The following is a 25,073-nucleotide window of genomic DNA, read 5'->3' on the forward strand; positions in this document are numbered from 1 at the left end:
ATTATTCTTAGCCTTAAATCAGCCTGATGAGTGTGTGCTGGTGAGCGAGGGAGAAAGCCAGGACCCTGTGCTGCCGGGCCCCAGCAGAGCCTCAGAAAAAGCAGCACCACCATCTGCTGGCACCTTCCAGACTTCATGTTTTTACAGCTGTCTTAAGTACAAAATCAATCCTGCCTCTTGCTTTCCTCTGCCAGATCTCTACTGTGGTCTGTTCAGTGTTCTCTGGCTGTGGAATAGTCAAAATGCTAAATTTTATATATGTTTCCCCCAACGTAGTTGAGGAGGAATAATTTTAATGCTATCCACCATAATTTGAGTCAAATAGCCAAAGGTCACAACGTGTGGCTTCACTGCAACTTTTGGCACTGCCTGAGCTTCAGGCAACACAAATGCATGTATGTGTAAGATAAACTAACTCAAAATACTTTCATGGGTCATCTGAGCTTACTTCCACGGCTTTTGAAAGCATAGAGTGGCCCGCCCCACTACCGTGTCCCCCAGGACGTGTCCCAACACTGGGGTCTGTGTTGGGAGTTTGTTCCACGCAGGTTCCCCTTGCCAAAAACCCAGCTTTCCCTGAACTCTGTTGTGATGTTATATGAACTCAGCATTAAGGTGGAGTTTCCCGGTTCCCAGGGCAGCTCTGTGAAGATAAGTTACTGAATTGTCATATTTCCATTTTCTTTACTGGCCCATATTCCAGCTTTTGCTCACATGCCCGTGCTCTCAGTTCAGCCATGTCTCTGCAGGAGGGGTAGGACACATGCACTGTGTATTTGGGCAACGGAAAGCAGAGCTGCCCTAAACCAGGTTTATCCTGGGCACCATGACAAGAAGTCTGGAGGACAAGGGACAGGCCAACATAGCTATGTTCCTGCTGCCTAATCCATCCCTTTGGTTTTCCAGGAAGCTGCTGTAAGCAAAGCCAGACTGGGACGGTGACTGCAGCTTTACCTGGGCTTTGGGTGCTGCGGGGTACCGGGAGCTTTTCCATCTGCTTGAATGTGTACTTGTGTACATTCACATAGCTTTACTTTGCCAGGCTCTGTGCAGAGCATCCCCTGGGCCCAAGGAAGAAAGATGAGGAAGCCCCAGCCTGGTGCTTCGCCCAGCTCCCAGTCTCTGCCTGAGACCCTTTTTACTGTGAAATCAGAGTGTGAAGCACTCAGGCAAGACCTAGTTTCTATGGCAAATCTTTCCAATTTAATAGCTGGGGGCAATCAACATTTGAATTCCATTTTCTGGAAAGAATCCACAATTCAGACGCCGCATTCAAAGCTTGATGTGACCTCAGGGACGGCATATTACCAAATGTTCTGTAAAATGCACCAGACTGAGCACAGAAGCCACAGGCACAGGTCAGAGGAGCACAGTTGCTGCGGCACATTAGATTTCACCAGAGAATTAAGTGACCTGGTTACTCAGAGCATTTTTTTTTTTTCCCTGATGCTGAGATTAGTTCAGAGGATGTTGCTAGGTCAGGTAGGCAAATTACATCTACATGGTTGTGAGGGAATTGCTGGGTGAGTGATTTAAGAGAAATTTATCTTGCTGCTTTTGCCCACCTCTATGACGCTGAGGGTTTTTAATTTGTAGGACCCATCCAGGGGGTTTCATTCCTTACCAGCTGCAGCACCAGCACCTCCCCAGCTGCCCTCCCCTGTGGTGGGCTGGGGTGGGCTAGTTGTCAGCCTCACCTAGGAGCCAGCCCAGCACCCACATGCACCCCAACCTGGGGGCAATTTCCACCTGCTCTGAGCATGCACCCTTCAGTGAAGAAGCCCTCTGGTCAAGCCCCTGGGCATATACGTTGTTTAAGCCTGGGCTCAGTACTCCAGGCAGAAGCAGGTGGAGAGATTCCTGCTGCCTTCAGCCAGACTTGTTCTGGGCCCTGGGAGAAACAGGGATGTTCCTCCAGATGTGGAAGGGCAGCACTGAATAATTCCACTCCTGATCTTCACCCCGGAAGCTGAAGAGTGTCATTTTCCTAACTGACCTCCCCAGAGCCACCCCTGCTCCACCTTTCTGCTTCTCCTTATGGTGGCAAGGAGGAGAGGGTGTCCCCATGTCTGAAAAGAAAGCAGACGTGTGAAGCACTGAGGTTTGCAAACACCTTTAACTCCTCTAGTGCACACTACAATAAAATCCCCTCTGAGAAAGGGTGCGATCCTCTCATCAGAGCAAAGCTTTAAAAATTTTTTTTTCAGTTTACGAATCCCTTTAGATGCTCTATTAGTTTCTGAGCTGACTATTTGTGTAAGAGATAAGGTTGAAAATAGTTTATAAAGGCAAGAATAATGGATGCATAAAACTAAGGATCCCAAGTATTTGGAAATTGCTCCCCGGTCAGTTCTGTGGGCTTCCACCAGTGTTTGCCTTTTTTAAACCAGCTGAACCTGGAGGAGCTCAGCGCCAGCAAATCAAGAAATAGCACAAATAAAAAATGGCTCCTCTCAGAGTGAATTTACTTCCTCTGTTGAATCATAGACAGATCCAGCTCATCTTTCACAATCACCACAGAAGGCTGTGGGCACACTGGTGTGCTGTTTCACCCAGTACAAACAGCCCAAGCGAGGTTTCAAGGGCTTGACTGCTGCCTGAGCAGCAAGCACAAACACGTCCCCTCCAGTTGGGGTGGCAGGATGAATGCCATGATCCCTGCAGCAAATGCACTGATTGTTCTTTGGTTGTGGCTATTAAAGATTGCGCTAGAAGAGCATGGGTTTAAGGCTCAACCAAAAACCCACCCCTGAGGTGTGTGGAGCTGAGCACAGAGTGGCCATGCCCACAGTGATGGGACAGGAGCAGGGCAGAGCTGTGCAGACACGCCAGCCTGGCCCAGGACCTTCTTGGCACAGTGCTGCCAGCTCCTCAGCACAGAAATGCTGGAGGGTGTCGTTACCTGCCTTCCTTCTGGCACAGCTGCCTGGTGAGAAGGGCGTCTTTGCGAGTGAATCCAGTGCAGGAGCCAACCCCCAGCACACATCATGCTGTGTCGGCATTCCCTTCGCCTTTGAGCCCCCCTTGCTAAATCTCCTCTGGCTTCAGTCACAGTCTCCTGGGGTCTTCTTGGCTGAGCAGATCATCCATCACTCCCCAGCTAGACTAATGCAGGCCCTGGTATTGCGCCCTGGGGTTTCTGCTACTTTCACTTTGATTTCCCCAGTGACTCATCCATTTCATGCCACTGAGCAGGATTTACTGTCTGTCTCTCCATGTCACCTTTCCTCCTGCTTCTCACAGTAGTGATTTCCTAGGAAAAAGTATCTAGAAATGCAGAGCTGTTCTCCAAGCACTTCAGCTGGGGTGACTGTAGATGCTTAAGACACTAGTGTGGTGCTAGCAGCATGGCATTAGAAACCCATTGCTCCTTTGCAAATTGGGAACAGCAAGAGGGCTGCCCATGGAATGGATAGTACCTCAAGCTCCCATACCCAGCCCCAGTGAAGTCACTGGTCCTGGCAAGCTCATGGCTTGCAGCAGCAAAGCAGCACAGCACAGCTGGGCATGGGGTCACCCAAGCCTGGATCCCACTGGGTGCTACTCCTCCTGCAGGATTTGGGACCATTTTATTCTTCTGGCGCTTAGTTACTACCTTGTGGCTGTGTAATGCTTTGCAAGCAGATCTAAAGGTGCACCCATTTATTATTAGTAATCAGAGTCACCATATAAAAAAACAAATGTAGCTAGAGTGAAGATGCAGTTCTGCCACTGAACTAAGTGCCCTGCCAGCATCAGGACTGATCCCATCAGGCATCTGGGCTGCAGCTTTTGCAGCTCTAGAGAGCTTGCAGCATTGCACAAAATTCCACTTTTCTGACACGCTTTCCAAATTATTCATTTCAGTCTCTACAACAAACCTTCCAAAGAGCAGCACATGTTGAGTTTAAGGATGAAACTAGATTTCAGAGAGGTACACTTAGGGCTTGCACTGCATTGGTCACAACCCTTACTGTGAATGCTTTTATTTGGGATGCAGCAGTCCTGAAGGCAGAGCAGTTGGTCTCATTAACAGAAGGAGACTTTTCTTAGGATCATTAGCAGAAAAACCATGCTGGCTGCTCAGGTCTCTGATGGCGTCTACTAGATACACAAACCAACACCAGTGCTGAAAGAGAAGCAGGAATGGGGGATCTCATTCACGTGAGCTATTCCAGTTCTGGTGATTATTGTCAGCTATTACAGCCCATCAAGTTGTCACTTACAAATTGCTAATTGTTTGCAGTTCATAAGTTATGCACAAAGCATTTGCTTTGAACCAAGACTTCATCCAGAGATTAGGAAGGGAGTGGAAAATAATGATTTGAATGAAACTGATGATTTAATCAACTCCAGTTGTAACAGTACCTTCTAAAATGCTTGTCATTCATCAAGACTTAATGTTTTCCTTCTAAGATATGGAGCATTAGTTATACCAGTGGCATACGTATCACTGCCAGATAGTATGGCACTCTTAAACTGAGGGTAAGTATGCTGGAAAGCCAACGAGGGACTAAAGAGCCCAAGGACTAAATTTAATTTGGCTTTGACTAACGTTGCCACTGGTATCCAAGGCTGAACTGGTCTTTGAATCATATGAACGGCTCTCTCATGCAGAATATCCTGCAGTGAATAACCCATGCGATTTTTGAACTGGGGTGCTAAAAAGTGTCCCAACATCCTTTGCAGAGCCCTTCTGCAAATGACATTGCGGTTCACCTTGTATCCAGGCTCATCTCAAGGGAGGAAGAAGGACAGAAGTATTGCAGAGCTATGGCTGGAGGGTTGGAGCCTCAGCGCTAATTTTGCAGTATCTAAACCCTCGGTGTCTTGCTGCCTTCTGAGTTCTCCTTCAGCCCAAAGAAAGAGGATCTCTAAGTGGGGTGACACCAGCACAGGCATGTAAGAGATGAGGAGCTGATGTCTCCATAGTGGCTTGGCCAGGAGCCACCTCCTGTAATGTTTTCTTACCCGTGAACAAGCAGCTGCAACCATGGGCAGAATTTTCAGAGCTAGAGTAAAAGAGCGAGGTAAACCTCAGGTTTCCTTCTCCTGGATGAACATACTGAGTTATTGTGAGGTACAAGGAAAGACTGACACACTGGCTTGTGTGAAAGCATGGCCAAGACCTTCTTGCCCACTCTGCACTGTTGGCGAGAGGCAGCAACCTTTAGCACAGCTGGGACACAGCAGCATTTCAAGTACTGTTTTGGCAGGCAGCCTGCAGGCTTTGTTGTGTTTTGTGTGTGTCTCTCTCTCTGCTGTTTGTGATTTATTTAAGACACTTTACCTTTTGGTTGTATTTTTTAAAACGTACTTTTAAAAACATGACTGTAGAGACGCATATACCTAACTTGTTGAACAGTGCTACAAGGGGCAGCTGAGGGAATTGGGGTTGTTTAGCCTGGAGAAAAGGAGGTTCAGGGGAGACATTATCACTCTCTACAACCACCGGAAAGGAGGTTGTGGAGAGGTGGGGGTAGGTCTCTTTTCCCAAGTAACAAGCAATAGGACAAGAGGAAATGGCCTCAAGTTGCAGCAGGGGAGGTTTAGATTGAATATTAGGAAAAATTTCTTCACTGAAAGGATTGTCAAGCATTGGAACAGGCTGCCCAGGGAGGTGGTTGAGTCACCAGCCCTGGAGGTATTTAAGTGTAGATGTGGTACTGAGGGACATGGTTTAGTGGTGGGCTTGGCAGTGTTAGGTTAACAGTTGGACTCGATGATCTTAAAGGTCTTTTCCAACCTAAATGATTTTATGATTCTATGATTATGAGGAGTACAGAACAGGCATAGCTTTAAAACACAGGCCGGCTCTCTATTAGAGCTGCAGCAGGTCCATGTCAAAAAGGATCTGGTCAAGAACGTCCCCGTGCTACCGCCCAAGCCAGTGTTTGACAGAAATGTGTTAATTTGTGATGGCTCAAAGACCACAGCCAGCTGCCCTCATTCAGCTCTTCACACACAAGACTAATGTTTAAAAATATGTTGAAAAATGTTTAAATACTCTTGTTAAAAATATGTTGAAAAAATGTGTTGTTACAGCTTCACTACCACCTTCCTAGAAAGTCGTGTTAGTTCACTCCTGGTGCAGTTCCCATGATCGACCTCAGGCCTGGCATCCCCAATCCTGCCCTTGCCAGGAGGAACTGCCACAAAGGTGCTTACCTGGCCTGTGGTATGCTGGTCAGGGCATTAAATCAGTAGAAAGTTAAGCCAGCATGCAGGAGTGGGAATCAGTGGTTTTCTGTTGTTTAGTGCCTGAGCTGGTTAGCGAGGGTCAGCTGGAGTTGTGGGGGTAGAAGGGACTGGGAAGGTGGCCAGAGCTGAGCACCGAGGGCAGCAGGGCTGCCCTTTTCAGGGGCTTTCTGCCGTAAGATCAAGGCAGCCGTAGACAGCACTGAGGAGCACACCACGTCAGGCACAGCGGTGCTGGACCTTCATCTTCCACATTTTCTTAACCCAAGAACTATCCCTTAGTTCATCTACTCTGACCAAGTTTGTTCCAATTGGCAGAGAAAGCTCTTCTTGCATGCAAAAAGTGCAAAAAAACCCCCTGTAAATCTGTGTGGTGCTAAAGACAGGAAGGCTCTAAATGATCACTTCTGGTCAAAGTACAGGCTCTGCTTCAGAGCTGCAGAGGAGTCAAACTAAAACTGGTGACATCCCTTCTCCTACAACACGGACTTCAAACCACAATAAGGATACACGCCAAACATGCCAGCGGTACCGTGGCCAGAGGATCGGAGTTAGGGTGCTGTTCTGCAGGTGACACATGAACTACAAGCGGCCTGCCTTTGCCTGCTGTCCGTACTACACAAGGCTGATGAGTACTGAGTTTGGACAGTTTTCCTTGCTTCTGTCCTCCTGGCGTTACAGAGCACTGGAACTTACTCTAAGGACTGTTGCTACAACTCATGGAGAAACGTCCCTTCTGGGAAGGCAGAACGCCACAGGTTTTCTTTGCCAACTCCTGGATCGTAAAGTTTTCTATAGATAATACAAAAGGCGGCGACTAGTGGAACTGAGGCTAAAGCTCTTGAAGCTGTTCAAACACCAGCATGCTCTGTATGGCAAGTTAGCCAGCACCAATCTCCTTGTTACCACCTGTCAGCTACTTAGGTAAGAGTTAAATCTAATGTCATCATTCACAACCACCTCTTTCACTTTACACTAGCCATATCTTGCTGCGGAAGGGCAGGTATGCAAGAAATTCCTGTCCTACCCTTCTAACAAGTCACTAGTGTTCACTTGCTGTCAAACAGCTTCTGTGAAAAGCTGTGTTTTTTCTGTACAGCTTCGCTCTGAACAGTACAAATACACTGCTCAACTTGCAAAATCCAGGATCTGCAGGGCAAAGTATCAGTGCTGAGAGGTGGCCAAGGGTCAAATCTTTTCCTCATGGACTCCAGGAGCATCACAGAAGAAAATTACGGTAATGCTCACAGCATGAAAAACAGCTGCATTCAAATTTCACAGACAATTAGGTCTTTCTCTACTATCATTCATCTGGCAATTTTTTACAGAAGTTCCCTTCTCAAGGCTGGGCTGAGAACGATGCCAGGCTGAGACACTTTCATCTTCTGCATAAAAGACAAAGTTTATTTCTTGTCTCAGTTACTTACAAAATAATAATACTATATTCACTTGGGTCACAAACAGTTGAGAAAGCCCGTAAAACTGTAACATTGTATTTTTAAAGCCTGTACAAGGAAAAACATTGCCTGTCTTTCACATTTAACTCTGACAAAGATAAAGGAAGGCCCAATCTTAGTTCCTGATTCAAAATACTCATTTAAGGCTTTAGGCCTTCGGACAAAAATTTATACTGATAAATTCATATGAATTTGTGCTGTGCAATCACACTTCCACTGTGTTATTTTCCTTTTTTTACAATGGCAAACAGAGCTGGTTTTAAAATATTATACTCCAGATGGATTGCTGCCATTAATACAGTAATATGTTCTCTGCATATACACATTCTCACATGCTTAAGAGCACACGAAGAGCACACAATATTGCTTTACCTCTCCCTTCACCTCTCTCGCATGGCTCCTCTAAACATGATTAGAGATGTGAGACACTTTGGATGAACTCAAAAAGAAAACACACACCTTGTCCACAAACTCAGCAATACCATAGTCTACGCCCACACGCTTTTCCTCAGTCTGCCTGATGAACTCTCATTTCTCATATTCATAGTATTTTAAGCAGACTGTACCTGCAAAAAAAAAAAAAAAGTTGCTGAAATTCTGACAGGTGAGGTTTCATCTTCTTTTCATCCCCTCCTGGTATACAGCTTCCCTTTCACAACAATTACTGTTTTGTTATGCTTGGGAGTTAAAAAAAAAATAAAAATCTTAACAGATTGCTTTTTTAGCCTGTCCTATAGTCTACGACTTTCTGACTATCAGCACTTCCACACATAATGGGTTAAAGCAACAAAACCGCCATGATGCAGTTTCACAGTGTGGTGTTTTCAGAGTGTCTTCCAGCTGCCAGTGCTCAGCTTTCAATTGCTTTTTTGGCACTTAACAACCAGCTCACACAGTCAGTCGGTTGGGGCTGTATTTGTGTGTCTGTCTCTTAGCTTCACTGTGGCACTTTCTGCAGGACTGGAGCAAATACTGTTTCCTTCTTGCAGTCAAGTTCTTGTGCTGGCTGGGCTCAGCAGCTATCTCCAGTGTATCAGGCCTGCTGAAAGGGAAGGGGGACTTCCTTTCCCTGTGGAGCTCTCACTGCTTGCAGATCAGATCACCAAATCAGAGCTCACACAATGGAGGAGAAATTACTCTGTGGCTCACGCAGTCCCATTTCCTGGTAGTCTGGCTGCAAAGGGCTCCAAGCGCCTGGGCTCCCCGCTTTTCCTCAGGGAAACAGCTCCAGGGCCGAATGCCTCCATCCCGGACTCCCATCCCTTCAGAGGCTGGTGTCAACGGTGTCCGCTTTGGCCTGCAAGGTGGCCTCAGAGACGGTGTCTGGTTGCCCATCCCGACAGAAGAGTACAGCGGGGTTCTTGCAGGCCCACATGGCCACCTCTCCCCCACTCGCTGGGCTGGAGGAGGACGGGGCGCTGCCTGGGGGGCCACTGTGCCGATTGACGTAGCGCTCCCGGACACGATCAGCCCGGCTTCGGGGCTCCAGCTGGCGGCCCGGGACCGAGAGGTAGGCCGCCACGTTGTTCCTAGTCCGGTAGCCGCCCTCACGGCTTCGCCGCAGCAGCACAGAGATGTTGGGGTTGCGGGCAGCGTAGATGAGAGGGTTGATGGCACCGTTGGCCCAGGCCATCCCACTGGCCACAGCATCCATGGTGGGTGAGAAGGGCAGGTGGCCGGCAGCAGCGGCCAGCCCCAGGATGCAGTAGGGCCCCCAGCAGCAGATGATGGAGACAATCATGATGAGGACAGTGGTGGCCGTGCGCATCTCCCCGTAGGCCCGCAGCAGGTGCCCGTAGGTGGTGAGGGGCCGCACGCGGCTCTCGGCCAGCCGCACGGCCCGGCAGATGTTGTAGTGGCAGAAGCACATGAGGGCGAAGGGCAGGAGGTAGCAGAGCACGATGAGGGCCGCGCCGTAGGGCGGCCCCAGCCGGGACGAGCCCCAGGGCAGCACGTAGACACAGCGGTAGGCCCCGGGCCGGGCCTCCCGCTGCCCCTCGCCCGCCAGCCCGTACCAGGGTCCGGCCAGGGCCAGGGCAGCCAGCCAGACGGCGGCCAGGAGCTGGGCGGCACGGCGGCGGCCCATCTTGTGCCGGGGCTGGCGGACGATGGCGCAGTAGCGGTCGAAGGAGAGGAGGGCCATGGTGAGGGTGGCGGCGATGCCCAGCCCGGCGTGGAGGGCGGCGCTGGCCAGGCAAAGGCGCTGCCCGAAGAGCCAGGCGCCGGGCGGGCGGCTGAGCAGGCTGAGGAAGGCCAGGGGCAGGCAGAGCAGGGCGCCCAGCAGCTCCGACAGCGACAGGGACAGCACGAAGGCGTTGGTGACCGTGCGGAGCTGCCGGTGCCAGGCGATCACCAGCACCACCGCCCCGTTGCCCAGCGCCGACAGGGCGAAGATGAGCAGCAGCGCCAGCGCCTGCGAGGCCAGCGCCGCCGCCGACCACCCCGCCGCCGCTCCCGCCGCCGCCCCGCCGCTCTCATTGCCGCCGCCGCCGCCGCCGCGGGAGAGGTTGCCCGGCACGGCCGCCGCCGGCTCCATGCGCAGCCTCATGCCCCGGCCCCCGCCGCGGCCGCCGAGGCGCTGCCCGCCCGCCGCGCTCCCCGCCCGCGCCGCGCCGCCGGCCCCGCCAGCCGCTGACGTCGCGGCCGGTCGCCGTTGCCAGGGAAACCGGCCCGGCCCGGCTCGCCCCGCGGCCCAGGGGCGGGGAGCGGCGCCCCCACAGCCGAACAGCCGGGCCGGGGGAACCGCGGCCGACACGGCTGAGCTGGGGACAGGGACCCCCCCCTCAGCGCACACCGGCATCATACCCATCCCGGAGTCGGGGATGCGCCCCGCGCCCCCCCCCCCCCCTCCACCCCCTCATCTCACGGGGCCTCTCTCCCCTCATGGCCCTGCAGCCGATCACAGCCCCTCTCCCCTCATGGCCCCTCTCCCCTCACAGCCCTGCAGCCCATCATGAAGGGGCAGGGGCCGGCTACCCCCAGACGCTCCAGCGGAGTCTCTCCAGGCAGGGGTCTCACAAGCTGAGGGGTTGAGCGGTCAGGCCAGGGCCTCCCACATGGGCAGCAGGACCCTGTGCCCACCCCTCTCAGCCACGCTGGAGCTGCCTGCACCTACATGAAAAATTTCTTAAGGATGGGGATAGTGAATAGATAATGAAGGCTGTGACCCAATTAATGGCTGAAGAGCTTCCGGCCTTTCTGTGCTGGGTTTCATGACTTGCTGCCCCAGCTCTTCACCAGGAGCCAGGCTGGTGGACTGATCACAAAGAAGATGCCCAGAAGCTTGAAAAACACGGAGGAGTTTGCTCCAAGCACGGAGGAAGTGTGTCACTTCTTGCTCTCCCAGACCAGAGGCTGTATGGGATTTATCTGGGGGTTACAGGAAAGCTGGAAGCAAGAGCCCCAGACGTCAACCTAAAAACCCTCTGTTGGCAGCACAGCCATTCTCTGAATGAGATTTTTGTTTTTTCCCATTCCAAAGTTATAATTTTCAAGTTGACAGAAGAAATTCCTCCCAGGCTTTTCTATGCCAACCTTTTCCAAGCTCTCCAGCATGACTTGCTTCCTTCTGCTGCATGAGCTACCGAGAGATGATCATTCTCATGTTTCATTTTAATGAGGCACGCTCCCACAAGTGTCTTCAATAAACGAACACCATTTTGTCCAGAGACACAGGGGAAATCACAGGCCATGAGTGGTCTGAAGCTCTGCTTCTGCAACTGCAAATGCTTGCCTACAACCCAGGGCTTGGTTTGTTTTTTCCACCAGCAATCTTCCCTCGAGGGACTCTGGCAAAGCAAGCATTGACTGCACTCTGCTGTGCAAGCTGCCCCCGGACTGAGACAGAATCATCAGTAAATAATTATCAAGCAAAGGTCATAATGGCTCAGACCTTCGAATACAGCGGCTCCTGTTGAAAGTTAACCACGGGGTATGTGAGCCAATGGTCCAAGACAAGCAAGAGAAGAAGGTCTAGGGAAGCAGCGTGGATTGGACAGCAGCGGGGACAGTGGCAAGCTCTGACGCAGGAGGGCTCTGGCAGGGCCGATGCGACTAAGGGGGTGTCTGGACAGGCCTGAGCAGGGAAGCTGGGGCACGAGACCAGGCAGCACAGTCAGCTGAACAGGAGGCATGGAGGAAGAGCAGGCAACTCAAACCAACAGCTGTGACACACTCGGCAGACTCCTGGAAATAAGCTCTTGGAGTGAAAACTTGAGGATAAAGGCAGTGTTTTCAGCTGGCGTTTAATAGGAATCTGGCTTTGAAATTAGTAATTTGCAGATGTAGAGAAGGCACGTACATTTGAAGACAGCTCTCCAAGATTAGCTCCATTTTCTGTGAATAATTACTGGAAAAAAAAAAAAAAGAAAAAGATTATGGCTTCTCAGAGCAGCCCATATATGCTAATCACATTACACCCAATATGCTAATCACAACAGGGGAACACGGCCTGTTATCTTGGAACATGGGCCATGCTGCCACACCACCAAAGGCTGTTCCTGTTGCTCTGGCATATTGCAACGAGTCATGTGGAGAAGCAGAATAGAAACACATGGGTAGAAGAGAAGCACAGCACCATTGCTGAGGCTGCTACTGCCCAGTGCCTCAGGTCACTTGAAGAAGAAGCCATATTTCAGCAGGTCCTCCTCTTCGACAGTGAAGGTGGCTGTACCGGTGTAAAAGGCTTCTCCTGAGACTTCCACGATGACAGCATTGTAGTCCCCAAACTTGGCTTCCTGCAGAGGGACTTAGGATCAGGACAGAAGCACAGGAGGTTCTCCACTCTCTCAGCCCCACAAAATGCCAGTGCAGCCTAGAACTTATGCAGAGAGACCCCTCACCGAGTACTCTGCCCTGCCCAGCACCTTTTACCGCCTGCACGGGCTCCACATCTGCACAACTGCTGCTGCCCCCGCTCTGAGCTCACAAGCCCCTGCACTGCGACAGCGTGGCTTTGCCTCAAAGAAAGCTGACAAGCTGGTGGCCGCTTGCACCCAAAGACCAAGAGCTCCCTGGGGCCTGTCCAAACCTTCACAGCCATGTGCTGCTGGATCCCATGGGGCCAGGGCTGGGCCTGGAAACCCAGATGCACAGACCCAGCTTCTACACCTCCGAACAACACGCTCAGCCTTTGAGCAGGGAAGAGGGGATTAAGCCAGGAATCCACCCTTAGCTGCCACTGAGAACAGACCAGACTGATTTATCTACATGAGCACTGGAGATATTTCTCACCTCAGTCCTCTTCCTGTTGCAGGGAAGCCATGCAACAGGACAAGATCTTACCGTTACTGGCTTCTCTAATAAAAAATCTAGAAGCATGAAGCTTTTGAGAAGGCAAGACCCCCAGGCATCTCCCTCCTTTCATACGTGCTTCCCCAGGCACAGAAAGGCTTTTCTGCTGCTCCACTGAGCCAAGGCAACAGCACTTTTCCAGCAGTCCTCAAGACAGAGGACAAGTCCAGCACAAGCCACTTGCCTTCACTGCCTTCCCGGTGAACAAGGAGCCTGTGGTGCTGCTCCGAAAGGTTCTGGTCTGGTTCAGCTGGATGAGGCCCTTATGGTACTGCAAGGCGATGCGGGCTGTCACACCTGAACCTGTCGGACTTCGGTCAACCTATGTTCAGAAGAGATGAACCAGCTGTAGTATTTTGGGTTTTAATAGAAAACAATATTGCTCCCCTCATTTCTCTTTGCCACCTTTTTACTGTGCTTGGGGGAAACCCTTCTAGCCCAGGGTTTTGTATTGAATCCAGATACATCACTCATGAGAAGACAAAATAAGCAGGTTTGGGGTGCTTTCGGATTGTGAGCAGCTTTGGCAAACTTGTAGGGATGAATGATCTAATAAATGTTGAGGCTATTTACGGAGCACTTGAAACCTTCCCAGCATCATACCAAAAGGACTGGGAGGGCAGAGGCCACCTGCTCCATTCCCACGTGTCAAGGCAGGATCAGTTCTCCTTACACTGAGAGCTGCTGGCCAGCCTGGTTTTTAAAACCTCCAAAAACAGAGCACTGGCCTCCTTCCGAGGTGGTCTGTCCCAATGCTTCACACTCCTCCCTGCTGGGAACTCCCAACAAAAACTTCCCCTGCTATTTCTGTGATACCCTATCCACTGCAGACAAGGACAGAAGTTTACACTCCCTCTTTTCTCTCTTGCTCTGTTCATCCCCAGTAACTGTTCCCTAAATTAGGACTTTAAGGACATGCACTATGTTGCGATCCCACCTCAGCCCCTGAACTCTTGGGAAATTCCTACCTATGGGACATGGGTACGAGCCTTTTTAAAATGCCACCATCGAAGATGTGCAGCAGTCTTTCTGTCATTAGGAACTAAACCAGCACGTGTTAAGTGACACTCAGCTCTTCAGAGACATCACGGTAGCAAAAGCAATGATCACCGCCCAAACTGAGGAGAAGCAGAAGCGTCCCTTGTCTCTGCAGTGGATGTAGGGCAGGAAAAGGTGATGCCCCGTGTGCCTGGGAAGAGCCCGTTTCTGTACCTGTTCGTCTGCAAACACACAGATGTTGGTGGTGGGCTCCTCACTGAAGGCATCTTTCCCATCTGTCAGTATGGTGCCATAGAGGAACGCCAGGTCTTCACTCTCAGGGTGATGAAGCTTGAACTGGGAACAGCACAGACAGGTTCACCAAGGCACGCAGCTGCTGGGCTGTCAGCAGTACGTGCAGCACAGCTTCCTCGAGAGACCAGAGGAGGGGGACGAGGCCACACTGCTGCGTCTCCATCTCTGGTTCTCCAGCAACAGAGACAAGCGCAGCAGGAGGACAGCAAACTCCTCACGTTCTTGTGAGGTTGGAGGACTCTGAAATTCAACACGGGGCTGGAAGGAAGGGACTCCCTCCCATCCTGAGCATCTCGGGGGAATAAAGGGCTTTGGTCTGGTGCAGTCACCCCGAAGGGAACACGCTGGGGTGCCGCAGCACTCTGCCATACCTGTTTCTTCACCGCTTCCGTCACGGCGCTCGCTGCATTGACAAGGTCTCTGGTCTTCGAAGAGCACACATCAAGGCCCAGCTGCTCAGCGCTGAGGAAGGCGTAGAAAGTGCCGCCGTAGCCGATGTCGACCACCACCTTCTTGTGACCAGGGACATCAATGGCCAAGTCTGGGCAGAGAAAGGGAGGGTGGTGAGGAGGGGGAACTGTGCTGAGCTACGGGCTTGCACACAGAGTGAAGGGACCCAGCCGTGCAGAAGGGGAGGGACAAGGACGATGACTCGAGTGCTCCTGTGCTAGAGCAGCATGTGACGCCTTACACCATCCCTGGCAGCCTCCAAGGAACATCAGAATCGGGGAGAGATTTGCCAGACACCCTCAGCCAGGCTGCCAGCCCCCAAGCCCAGCACGGCCACCACCAACCCCACCCCGGAACCCAGCGCAGCGGGCCTGGTTCCCACCGGTGGCGGCAGCGAAGGCGGGCACACTGTGGAAGCGGACGGGGTTGCCGCTGCGGCGGCCGTCCCAGGGCACGAAGGCGGTGACGGGCCCGCAGGGGCAGCGCAGGCGGACGGCGGTCTCGGGGCGGTCGGGAGCTGCCACCAGCCCGTAGTCGAGGGCGAAGCGGCCGAGGGCCAGGACGGCGTGGCCACACATGGCGCTGTAGCCGGCGCCGTGCAGGAAGAGGGCTGCCAGGTGGGCGCCGGCGGCGGCCGCCCCGCCGCGCACCACCACCGCCCCGTACATGCCGGCGTGGCCCCGCGGTTCGTGCACCAGCGCCCGCCGCACATGGTCCTGCGTGGCCGCCATCTCCCGCCGCAGCGACAGCAGCGACAGCCCCCCCGCCGCCACCGCCTCCTCCGCCGCCTCCAGCCGCGGGATGATGCGCAGCGGCTCGCCGCCCGTGTGCATCTCCACCGTCTGCAGCACCAGCCCCGAGGGCGAGTGAGGCGGCAGCCGCAAGCCCGCGCAGCCAACGCCGCCCTCCCCACCGCCCTCGGCCGCCATCGCCCTCGCCCCGGCGCGATCCCGCCCTCGGCCGCGCCCCCCGCGCAACGCCACGCGTGGCCACGCCCCCTGAGGCGGGGACGTCCCGCCCCCGCGTCCTACGTCACCCACGGGCAGAGCCGCCACGCCCCTTGGCCACGCCCAGGCCCGCGCGGGGAACCGGATGCGGAAGTGGCTCCGCGGAGGGTCCGTTGCTCGGTTACCGGGATGTTCCGCTCCGGTAGGACGGGGCGAGCCGGGCGGGGAGTGCCGGACCCGGTGGTACCGGGCTGGGGCTGGGGCTGGGGCTGGGGCTGATGGCGGAGGGTGTCAGCGGCTGGAGCTGGGCCGACAGTGGCGCTCGGTGGCTGTGGGGGAGCCGCGGTGGAGCCGCGGTGGTGCGAGGCGGGGCGGCCCGGGCCGGAGCGCCGCGGTAACGTGGGCTGCGCTCTCCCCGCAGCTGTGGACATCCAGCCCGCCTGCCTCGGGCTGTACTGCGGCAGGACTGTCCTGTCGGTCAACGGCTCCGTGGAGACCTACGGGGACTGCGGGGTAAGTGTGGCGCGGAAGAGGCTGGGCCTGGGCAGGGGGATGGCCCCGCTCCCTCCCGGGCTGGGCCCGGCGTCGACAGCGCGGCCTGGACCGCTCCGGCGGCTGATGCGGATCCCGCTGTAGGCAGCACCGCGGCCCGCAGCCCGGCCCAGAGGTGCTTTGGGGATCAGGTGGAGAGGGGGGCTGCAGAGAGCGGGCGGAGCTCTCTGTCCGAAAGCAGGAGCTGCTTGATGAAACCTGGCCCGAAGGAGGTGCTGAAGGCTCGGTGCTAAGCCGGAGCTGAGTGGAGGGGCTGCGAAAGCTGGAACAGAAGGGGATGGTGCTGAGAGCTGTGCTGAAATCGCTCTACTCACTGATTTTATTGGAGTACTAAAGGAGAACATCCAGGGAGGGTGGAATGAACGGGGAGCAAGAAACTCTGGGGTGGGCAGAGATTGTGAGTGGCCTGGTGAGTGAGCTTAGCAATGAAAGGGACACGATGGTGTGACAGTGGGAGAGGAAAAGGGAGTCTTGGTTGAAGCCTTTTAAATCTGCTTCACCTTTTTTTATATTAAGAAGGAAGAGCCGGAGAGAGCAAAGCCAGTGTAAGCTGAGAAATTGCTGAGGTTAATGTTTCATCTCTTTAAAAACCACATACATTTCTTGCCCCAAGACTACTTCAAGCAGGAACTGCAGTGATTCGTTATAGTACTCAGATGCCTTGTAGATACAGTCTCTACTTTTTGTAGGTATGCCCTAGAGGTCAAAGAACTGATGACAACAAAATCTGCCGGGAATGTATGGGATCTCCAGACCGCTATGACTGGCTGTACCTTGGCTTCATGGCCATGCTTCCCCTGGTTTTACACTGGTTCTTTATTGAATGGTATTCAGGAAAAAAGAGGTTCGTATGCCCCTTCTTCAGATAAGTTATTTAAAAATGGAAATCTCGTATCCATGAGTGATCAAGCTCAGATGCTGAATTGAACAGTCCAGCAGTTCATGCTGTTGGTTGAGCTGGTACAGTAGCACATAAGCTTTGGGCAGCTGGAGGGGGGGTTTATTTACACATATAAGAGTCTTGCAGGTTCTTGCCAGTTGCTGCCCTCAGGGCATGGTCTGTATCTCCTTAATGTGGTGGTGCCCAGTCCATCTGGCAATTGGGGCTGGATTGGGTTTTCCAGTAGCGGGCAGGAGTGTGTCATGCCCCTCCTGGGGCAGACCTTTCAGCTGCGGAGGCCCTGATGCAGTGAGAGAATGGGTTTGAGTTTTCTCTTTACAAATATATATAGTGGGGTTTGGTCCTGATAGCATAGCTGATGTAACCTTTATGTCAACACGGTGCATGATGGAAGTTCTGTAAAAAAGGGGTTTAAAACCACAGCCACATGTAGCCATTAGGTGCTAGACTGAAAGTTTTAAGAAGTAATGACTTGAGTGTACTAAACACTAAAAACATAGGGGACTGAGAGAGTTTAATATATTAATATATACTGTCTTTAACAAGCACTTGCAGCTTTGAAAATTTTGCTTATATTGTATGTAAGTGTGGTGTCTTATCCTCACTGACGTTTTCTTTGAAACTGCAACCGCTTGAGTGGTGTTGTCCCTCACCTGACAGGATGCTTATGCTACAGCAAGCTTTCATTTAAGAAGCTGGAATGTCGTTCAATCACATCTTACACATTAAATCATCTGAGGTTGTAAATGAGTTTTCACATTCAGCTTCAGATACGTTTTATTTGAGCAGCGTTGTCCTGTCATTGGTCATGTGGAACATTAACTCAATAGAAGATTCTGTGCTGCAGTGGGCCTCCACTTCCCAGCTGGCATTTAGATTTTATTTAGTGTTTGCAAAATAGTAAATCTCTCTCTCTCCTTCCACAGTTCCAGCGCGCTGTTGCAGCATGTCACCGCCTTGTTCGAGTGCAGCGTTGCAGCAATCGTTACGCTGCTCGTCAGCGACCCCGTTGGCTCTCTGCATATCCGCTCCTGCAGGGTGAAGAAGCTTTCGGACTGGTACACGATGCTTTACAACCCAAGTCCTGACTACATCACCACGGTGCACTGCACTCATGAAGCAGTCTACCCCCTGTGAGTGTAAAGGCTTTTGTACTCCTGTCTGTCCCTTCCTTCTATACAAACGTGTTTCTGTCCACGCCTCTTCTCAAAGCTGCAAAGCGTGTTCAGATGTAACTCGGACCAGTGAGTATCAATCCTTGATGTCTTTCATGTGTTGAGCTGGTTTGTGTGTGAAGCACTTAGCAACACCTGGTAACTTTCTGAGTCACCTATGAAGCATAGAGTTCATTTTTTTTCCCCTTTGCTGCATCTTGACTGTTTCCCCTAGGAAAAGTGAGCCCATTGTTCTGTGTTTACATTCTTTGTTTGTAAATTCTTTAGACTTGACTGACTCTAACCCCAGATTCCCTGTCTCCAAGTTGAGTCTGCAGGAGAAAAAGAACTGCACATTTTAAGGAATTTCTTTTTTTTTTTTTTTTTTCCAGGTACACCATTGTGTTTATATATTATGCCTTCTGTCTTGTGTTAATGATGTTACTTCGGCCTCTTCTGGTTAAGAAGATTGCCTGTGGTTTAGGAAAGTCTGATCGATTTAAAAGCATTTATGCAGCACTGTACTTCTTCCCTATCCTCACTGTGCTCCAAGCTGTTGGAGGGGGCCTGCTCTGTGAGTTCTCTCCTAATAAACGTACCTATAAACACACACTAACAAATGACTTATGTCTCTTTGCTCCTTCCCATGACACGCTTTTTGCTTTGAGAATAAGGACATTGTTTAAGGTTGTTGTGAGGAGTCTTACCCGAAGAGGTTGCTCAATAGTAGCCCTGTCCTAACTAGGCTCCTGACCAACACTGCCGTGCCCCTGCCGGCGCTGCTGGAGACTGTCCCTTTCCCCAAAAGGGAATAGAGGGGGTATGAGAGGAAATTAATTCACAGGGAGTTAATTCCACTTTCTGCTAAGGTAGAGTTTGTCTGATTTTAGAGATGGATTAAAGTATAAGTTTGGGGAGAACAGCTATTTTTGGTTTAGCTTCCAGCATACTTGTCACATGAAGGGGACAGGGGCCACAAAATCCCCACTTGGCTTGACTACTTTTTTCATTATTTGCCTTTTTCAATTAGTGATTTAAGTGTACAGTAACTCCACCTAGAAATATTAGAAAAAGTTTGCAAGCCTAAGACAGAGGTGTTGAGTAGTTGTGCTGGCTGACCCTTACTGCTGTGTGTGTTTGATGTGATGATAAGGGGTGAGCTATAGCAGCTTGGTTTACTTCACACCCATGCTTATATGTAGAAAATCTCTCTCTGCTGAAATGTGTATCCTGCATTCTTTTTCCTGCTAATATGTCCCATGTTTGCCTTTAGATTATGCCTTCCCATACATCATCCTGGTGTTGTCTTTGGTTACGCTGGCTGTGTACATGTCTGCTTCTGAAGTGGAGGTAGGTAAACATCTTTCTTGTGTTAAAACTCATAATATAAAATACTTGAATGAGCAGAGACAACTTTGTCTCTTGCCTCTTCTCAGCAGTGTATTCTGTGTGTAAGCCTCTTCCTGTATGACTGCTCCTCTTCGCTGGTGGAAGCTCCTGTGAGACTTCCCTCTTGTGTGCACCGAGAAACTGTGTTACGTGCTGGAGGGGCTCGACCCCAGGAGGCTTTGTACAGTCTGTGCGCTGCCTGTAACATCTCTTAGACCCCAGGTACTAGGTAACAGGCTGAATGCTAACAGGATACTGTGTTTATTTTTCAAGTCTTTCAAGGATCTTCTTGTCAGGAAGAAAAGGCTTGTCGTCCTCTTCAGCCACTGGTTACTTCATGCCTACGGAATCATCTCCATTTCCAAACTGGATAAGCTTGAGCAGGACCTGCCCTTGCTTGCCTTGGTACCTGCACCTGCCCTCTTCTACTTAGTGACAGCGAAGTACACCGAGCCGTCGCGCATACTCTCAGAAGGTGGAAATGGACATTAAAAGGAGCCTGTGCCAACAACGCTGTCCTAAGGATCTGGATTAAGCAATTTTAGTGCTTGTTACGCTTTAGGAACTTCTGTTTTAAAAGAAGTTATTTATGTACAAGACTTCTAGGTGAAACACCTCTGAGTGAGACTGTGTAATGTTAAAAAGCTGCACTTTGTATTCTTCATAAATACCTGGTATAGATCAGAGGGAAGGTCTTTGTCTAGTTATCACTGAATCTGTATAAAAAGCTTGTGACAGCGGTTTGCTTGTATATGTTTATTTTCTAATACAGTATTTTAGGTGTTGTTTGAATAAAACAATAGAGCCTGTTTTCCAGTAGACTTTCAATAAAACACATAGAGCTTGACCATACCACAGAGTTTGTTTTTTTTCCATCACATTCTAGCTTCTGTCCCCCACCAGTGGAAAGAGACTTTCATCCTCCTCCCATCAAAAAATAAAACATGTTGAGCATGATTCCTCATGATGATTTTGTCTGACTGCCAGGTAGAAGGAAAGGAAACATGTTGTAAAGTTCTCTATCCAGTACAGTTCCTGTTCTGTGTACTCCGTGTGTGGAGGCCTCCTCCCAGAGGTGACTGAACAGTAGTATCCTTCCCGCTAAACCCATGCTCTGGCTCTGTGGCCGCAGCTGTACCAGTGCTGCAGCAGCAGCTGTGCTCACGCAGCAGTGGAGCTTAGCAGCCGAGAAAGGAGCAGCCTTTATGCAGTAGCACCACTGCAACAGTAGAGACTGCTGGAATGACAAGTACAAAACCAGCAGAGATGTAATAAAAAGACTTGAAGATTCCTTATCTCCTTGAAAAGATACCATTATCTCAGCTCTACATTCATCAAAATCTTGATAATAATTGCTAAACCTTCTGAGGCCATTCAGAAGTGAGCTTTTGGCCTTGCTGAAGCCAAACATCCACTGACAGACTCTAGTCTTCTCTCTCTATTGTACAGGAAGATACCCAAAGCGAGGATCCTGAGCATTAGTCACCAGTAACTTACTGCTATAGAGGGTGGAGAAGAAGATGCAGAGCGGTGCTGAAGGTCTGAACACAGTGGGAAGAGTAATAAAGATCTTCTCAACGTAAACTCTTCCTACTGTATGGATCATAGGCTGTAGCAGTGCAAATAACTCTGTAATTCTATATTTAAGTGTGACGGTAATGCCTTTTTTATGTGATTGTCTATCTCCATTGCTAAGGCCAGGGCCTGCCAGCAGCTCGGCGTTTGCGGGGTGTCGCCTCAGCCAGGCTGCCTCGAGATGTCGCTCTCCTCTTTCTCCAGAGAAGGTTTGATTTTGTTACATCTGATAGGCCTCTCTCCACAGCTTTTTTTTCTTTTTTACATGCAATGCCGATTGACAGGTTCACTGCTTCTAAAAATAGCGTGCAAACAAAGTGGGTCTTGCTTGCAGAAGGAAGGTTTTATTTAGGGATTAAGGAAGTAATTGATCTCCTTAAGGACATCAAATGCTGTCTATACCACTACAATATGCAATTTGCAGACACACTAATTTGGAGGACAGTTCTAAAAGTATGATTTTAAAACTCATGTTAAAATACCATTTCCATAACTGACAGTCATAGGCGTATTTTTCTTTAAAATGCCCTAAACACAGTTTTGTGTCTACATTCGCACAGCTGTCACATCAGGACAGGCACAGTAGGCGCGTGAGCAGCCGGTGCAGCACCGTGCAGGAAAAGCCATTTGCAAAGGTGCAGTACTAAGGACTTTACACTTTTATGTGCATTTCCGTGTATGGACTACATGTATTGGGTTTAAATGTTGGGCTAGATCTTGTTTTTAAAAAGAAAAGTAACAACTACTCCCAGGTAACATTAACTGTAGAAAAGAGTACATCTTTTGCTAGATCTAGAGAATCCTGTGTTCATTTTGAAGGCTGCAGAATGTGGGACTCTATTAAAAGCAGAGCTTACAGGAAGGCAGCACACCCCATGGACCCTGCACGGTCATACCCAAACACTGACCTTCCTGCTGGGCTCCAGCACTCCTAGCCTTCAGCAAAACCTAGAATGCAAAACACAAGTTAGTAAGCTCTTTTTATCACCTTCTCTCACTAGCATTACAAAAAAAAGTAACGGCAGCCAAAGAGTTAGGTAGATGCAGCTAGATGAATACATGCAGTCTGGAATGCCCAAGCAATGGTTTTGTGCAGGCTCCTTCTGAAGAAACCTGCCCTGCACCTTTCAAACAGAAAATAATACTGGTGCTGGCTTTCAGATGAAGTAGGATTCTCCTCAGCTGTATGTTCACCATCCTTCCCCTCTCTGCCTGACTTTCCTCTAGAGACATTCCCTTCATCTAAAAATTCATCATCGCTCCCCCTGGTTTCTTGTCATATTACCCAGACCCATTGATTTCAAAGCAGCCTGCATGCCATAGCCTTTCAGCTTTAATATGTATAAAAACCACATTCTGTAACAAGACAACGGTTATACAGTGACCAAACTGTGACTCATGACAAATGAGATCTCTGTGAACCAACAAGTGAAGCAGGTATCGACAGCATCTGAGTTAACAGGAGGCTCTGAAGCAAATGATTTGTATGTGCCTAGGACCCCTCTGTAATATCACCTCTCTCCAAGATAAGAGTATAGAATATTGTTCATTTAAATGAAAACAGCAGTACAAATTGCCCACATGTAAAATTCTAGAGAACATAAACATTAATTAACCATATAGTTCTACAGTGATTACTATGCAAACCACAAGCTGTGAGAGTTGGGGGTCTGTTAGTTTTATTTATCCTTTGTGGAAAAGCAAACATATAGTTCTGGAAAGATCAGTGATGCTCAGACTATTTTACAGCCCCCTCACTGTTATTATCACAAACCTTTAGAAAGTGGAAATTAAAGATGATAAGCATGCCTAGTTCTTCTAATAAATGTACCAGTAGGTCTCAATCTGCAGCAGGGAGATTGGATATAAACACAGCTGTACGACTTGTGTTTTATTACAAACTGTTAAGAATTAACATATTCTGGGATATTTTTTTTTTAAAAAAAAAAAAAAAAGAGTAGAAAAGAAAGTTTAGTGTGTCTTACAGTGAACGTCCATTCTAGATTTTTTGACAACCAGAGAATCCAGTCCTTCCAGCTTATTTTGTAGCCTGCTATTAATACCACCAATCTTTTCCTCTCGTTGTTGAATTTTTATTGTTAGAGCTGTCACTGCGTCCAGTATTTCCTGCTCATTCTCCAAAAATTCCTGTAATGACACAGACTAGAATTTATTTTTTCTTAAAAGGAAAAAAAAGTTAAGAAACTTGCTTTGTTTATCTTGTTTTTCCACAGCTTGAGTGTAGCTCTGCTGAAAGTTTTCATTAACTACCCAACCCTTGTATAAAAAAGAAAAGTTTGCCTTTCTAATGGAATAACTGGTGAAAAACTTTCTTACATGATAGTTTGGTTTAATTCCTGTTCAAAATGAAGGCTATCCCCAACTGGAAAAATATTACAAGGCTGATGAGCTGAAGGTAGAACAGCAACAATGTTATTAGAGACAGGGAGACTGCACAAGTTTGAGGACTGAATATAAGAGGAGCAAAAGGAACTATATTGGGAAAAATTATTTTTATAGCCAGGACTGTTATACAGTGCTGGAAAACATAGGTTTAATAGTTTGACACTGCCTGACTTCAAAAATTGTAGTGCCCTATTTGCAATAAGAATTTTTTTTTTTTTACATAGTAACTGAAATATATTTATGCAAAACAGTATGATAAAAAATTGAAATTCACCTTTTGAATAAATCTCTCCTCTGACCATCCCTTCAGAAGAAGATCTGCAAGAGAGTCAACAGCTAAAATGTGATAGATTGCTGTGCCAAAAGACAGACATATGGACTGAAAGATATTATTTTTTAAAAGCCACTTTTTTGTCTTGAAATCATTATTAACATGTCACCATGAAGCCCTGCTAGGTCATTCAGGATTTTGACTGTTGCCGAGTTGTGGTTTTCTGCTTCAGAATTCATTGCAAAAATATCTTCTTTTATCTGAGCATTGCACTGTGAAAAAATAGTTACAACTAATACTTGCCACAGTTTTCTAGATAATTTCCAAATAGTTTCACTGTTTCTAGAGACATCAGGAAGAATAAGCTAATACAGTATTTTAGGTGTTGTTTGAATAAAACAATAGAGCCTGTTTTCCAGTAGACTTTCAATAAAACACATAGAGCTTGACCATACCACAGAGTTTGGTTTTTTTCCATCACATTCTAGCTTCTGTCCCCCACCAGTGGAAAGAGACTTTCATCCTTCTCCCATCAAAAAATAAAACATGTTGAGCATGATTCCTCATGATGATTTTGTCTGACTGCCAGGTAGAAGGAAAGGAAACATGTTGTAAAGTTCTCTATCCAGTACAGTTCCTGTTCTGTGTACTCTGTGTGTGGAGGCCTCCTCCCAGAGGTGACTGAACAGTAGTATCCTTCCCGCTAAACCCGCTAAGCTGAGTTTTAGCTTATGGAAGTACAAAGGTTAATGTATTCCTCTGGACACGCTTTTTTTCAACAACAGCACCCATTTCATCTTGCTGAACAAATTTTAACAGTTGCCAAAATCAACACAAGCGTGTCTATGCTACCAAATAAAATGGATGAGGACACAGAATGGCCAGAGCAGCACAGGTCATGCACAAACCAGGAAACTTCCTCACTTGCTCCCCCAAAGTAGGATGGGCCCATTCACGCTGGATCAGCTCTACCAGTACCCACCTTGTACTGTCCCAGGTTTGGCTGAGATGTGTTAGGTGGCCCAGGTTGGGCACAATAAACAGCATTCCCTGGTGTAACGTAGGTATCTGAAAAATCAGAGCTTATCAGCTTCTGTTAGTGAATTGAACATGCGGAGAGTGACGTGTAGTGTAACAAAGAGTTTTCTTCCTGAGGGAAACCTCAGAATAGAGCTGCAGAGTAGCTGGCACCCAGCATCTGCAAAGCTA

At 49.5% G+C, this 25,073-nt stretch overlaps 3 protein-coding genes across 6 annotated transcripts; 1 reads left to right on the plus strand and 2 right to left on the minus strand.

Annotated features, from left to right (window-relative positions):
- Positions 1–7,566: 7,566 nt before the first annotated feature.
- Positions 7,567–10,182, minus strand: GPR135 (G protein-coupled receptor 135). The gene has a single exon (XM_074821607.1). It carries the CDS (start codon positions 10,180–10,182, stop codon positions 8,899–8,901), a length of 1,284 nt encoding a protein of 427 aa, XP_074677708.1. The 3' UTR covers positions 7,567–8,898.
- A 1,680-nt stretch (positions 10,183–11,862) lies between these two features.
- Positions 11,863–15,607, minus strand: L3HYPDH (trans-L-3-hydroxyproline dehydratase). 3 transcript variants are annotated; one of them, XM_074821610.1, is made up of 6 exons: positions 15,052–15,607; positions 14,591–14,760; positions 14,139–14,261; positions 13,107–13,248; positions 12,211–12,366; positions 11,863–11,982 (listed from the first exon to the last, which is right to left on the minus strand). In XM_074821610.1, exons 1-5 carry the CDS (start codon positions 15,596–15,598, stop codon positions 12,245–12,247), a joined length of 1,104 nt encoding a protein of 367 aa, XP_074677711.1. In that variant the 5' UTR covers positions 15,599–15,607; the 3' UTR covers positions 11,863–11,982; positions 12,211–12,244. The 3 variants fall into 3 exon arrangements, with proteins under 3 accessions (XP_074677711.1, XP_074677710.1, XP_074677709.1); XM_074821609.1 differs by having other exon boundaries at positions 11,863–12,370; positions 13,111–13,248; XM_074821608.1 differs by having other exon boundaries at positions 11,863–12,366.
- Positions 15,608–15,722: 115 nt separating this feature from the next.
- On the plus strand, positions 15,723–20,464 carry JKAMP (JNK1/MAPK8 associated membrane protein). 2 transcript variants are annotated; one of them, XM_074820902.1, is made up of 7 exons: positions 15,723–15,818; positions 16,038–16,129; positions 16,858–17,012; positions 17,996–18,202; positions 18,616–18,797; positions 19,497–19,573; positions 19,886–20,464. In XM_074820902.1, exons 1-7 carry the CDS (start codon positions 15,806–15,808, stop codon positions 20,102–20,104), a joined length of 945 nt encoding a protein of 314 aa, XP_074677003.1. In that variant the 5' UTR covers positions 15,723–15,805; the 3' UTR covers positions 20,105–20,464. The 2 variants fall into 2 exon arrangements, with proteins under 2 accessions (XP_074677003.1, XP_074677004.1); XM_074820903.1 differs by lacking the exon at positions 16,858–17,012.
- Positions 20,465–25,073: the final 4,609 nt, after the last annotated feature.

Source organism: Strix aluco, chromosome 4 (genome assembly GCF_031877795.1).
Source record: "Strix aluco isolate bStrAlu1 chromosome 4, bStrAlu1.hap1, whole genome shotgun sequence".
Taxonomy (NCBI): domain Eukaryota; kingdom Metazoa; phylum Chordata; class Aves; order Strigiformes; family Strigidae; genus Strix; species Strix aluco.

Excerpts from the sequence above, each read along its gene's own strand:
- GPR135 (XM_074821607.1), bottom strand. The coding sequence starts at position 10,182 with ATGAGGCTGCGCATGGAGCCGGCGGCGGCCGTGCCGGGCAACCTCTCC.
- L3HYPDH (XM_074821609.1), bottom strand. The coding sequence starts at position 15,598 with ATGGCGGCCGAGGGCGGTGGGGAGGGCGGCGTTGGCTGCGCGGGCTTG. Across the intron at positions 14,262-14,590 it reads CGGAAGCGGTGAAGAAACAG|TTCAAGCTTCATCACCCTGA; the intron begins GTATGGCAGAGT and ends TGCTGTTCCCAG. Across the intron at positions 13,249-14,138 it reads GTGTGTTTGCAGACGAACAG|GTTGACCGAAGTCCGACAGG; the intron begins GTACAGAAACGG and ends TTCTGAACATAG.
- JKAMP (XM_074820902.1), top strand. Across the intron at positions 18,203-18,615 it reads CATGAAGCAGTCTACCCCCT|GTACACCATTGTGTTTATAT; the intron begins GTGAGTGTAAAG and ends TTTTTTTTCCAG. Across the intron at positions 19,574-19,885 it reads TGTCTGCTTCTGAAGTGGAG|TCTTTCAAGGATCTTCTTGT; the intron begins GTAGGTAAACAT and ends TTATTTTTCAAG.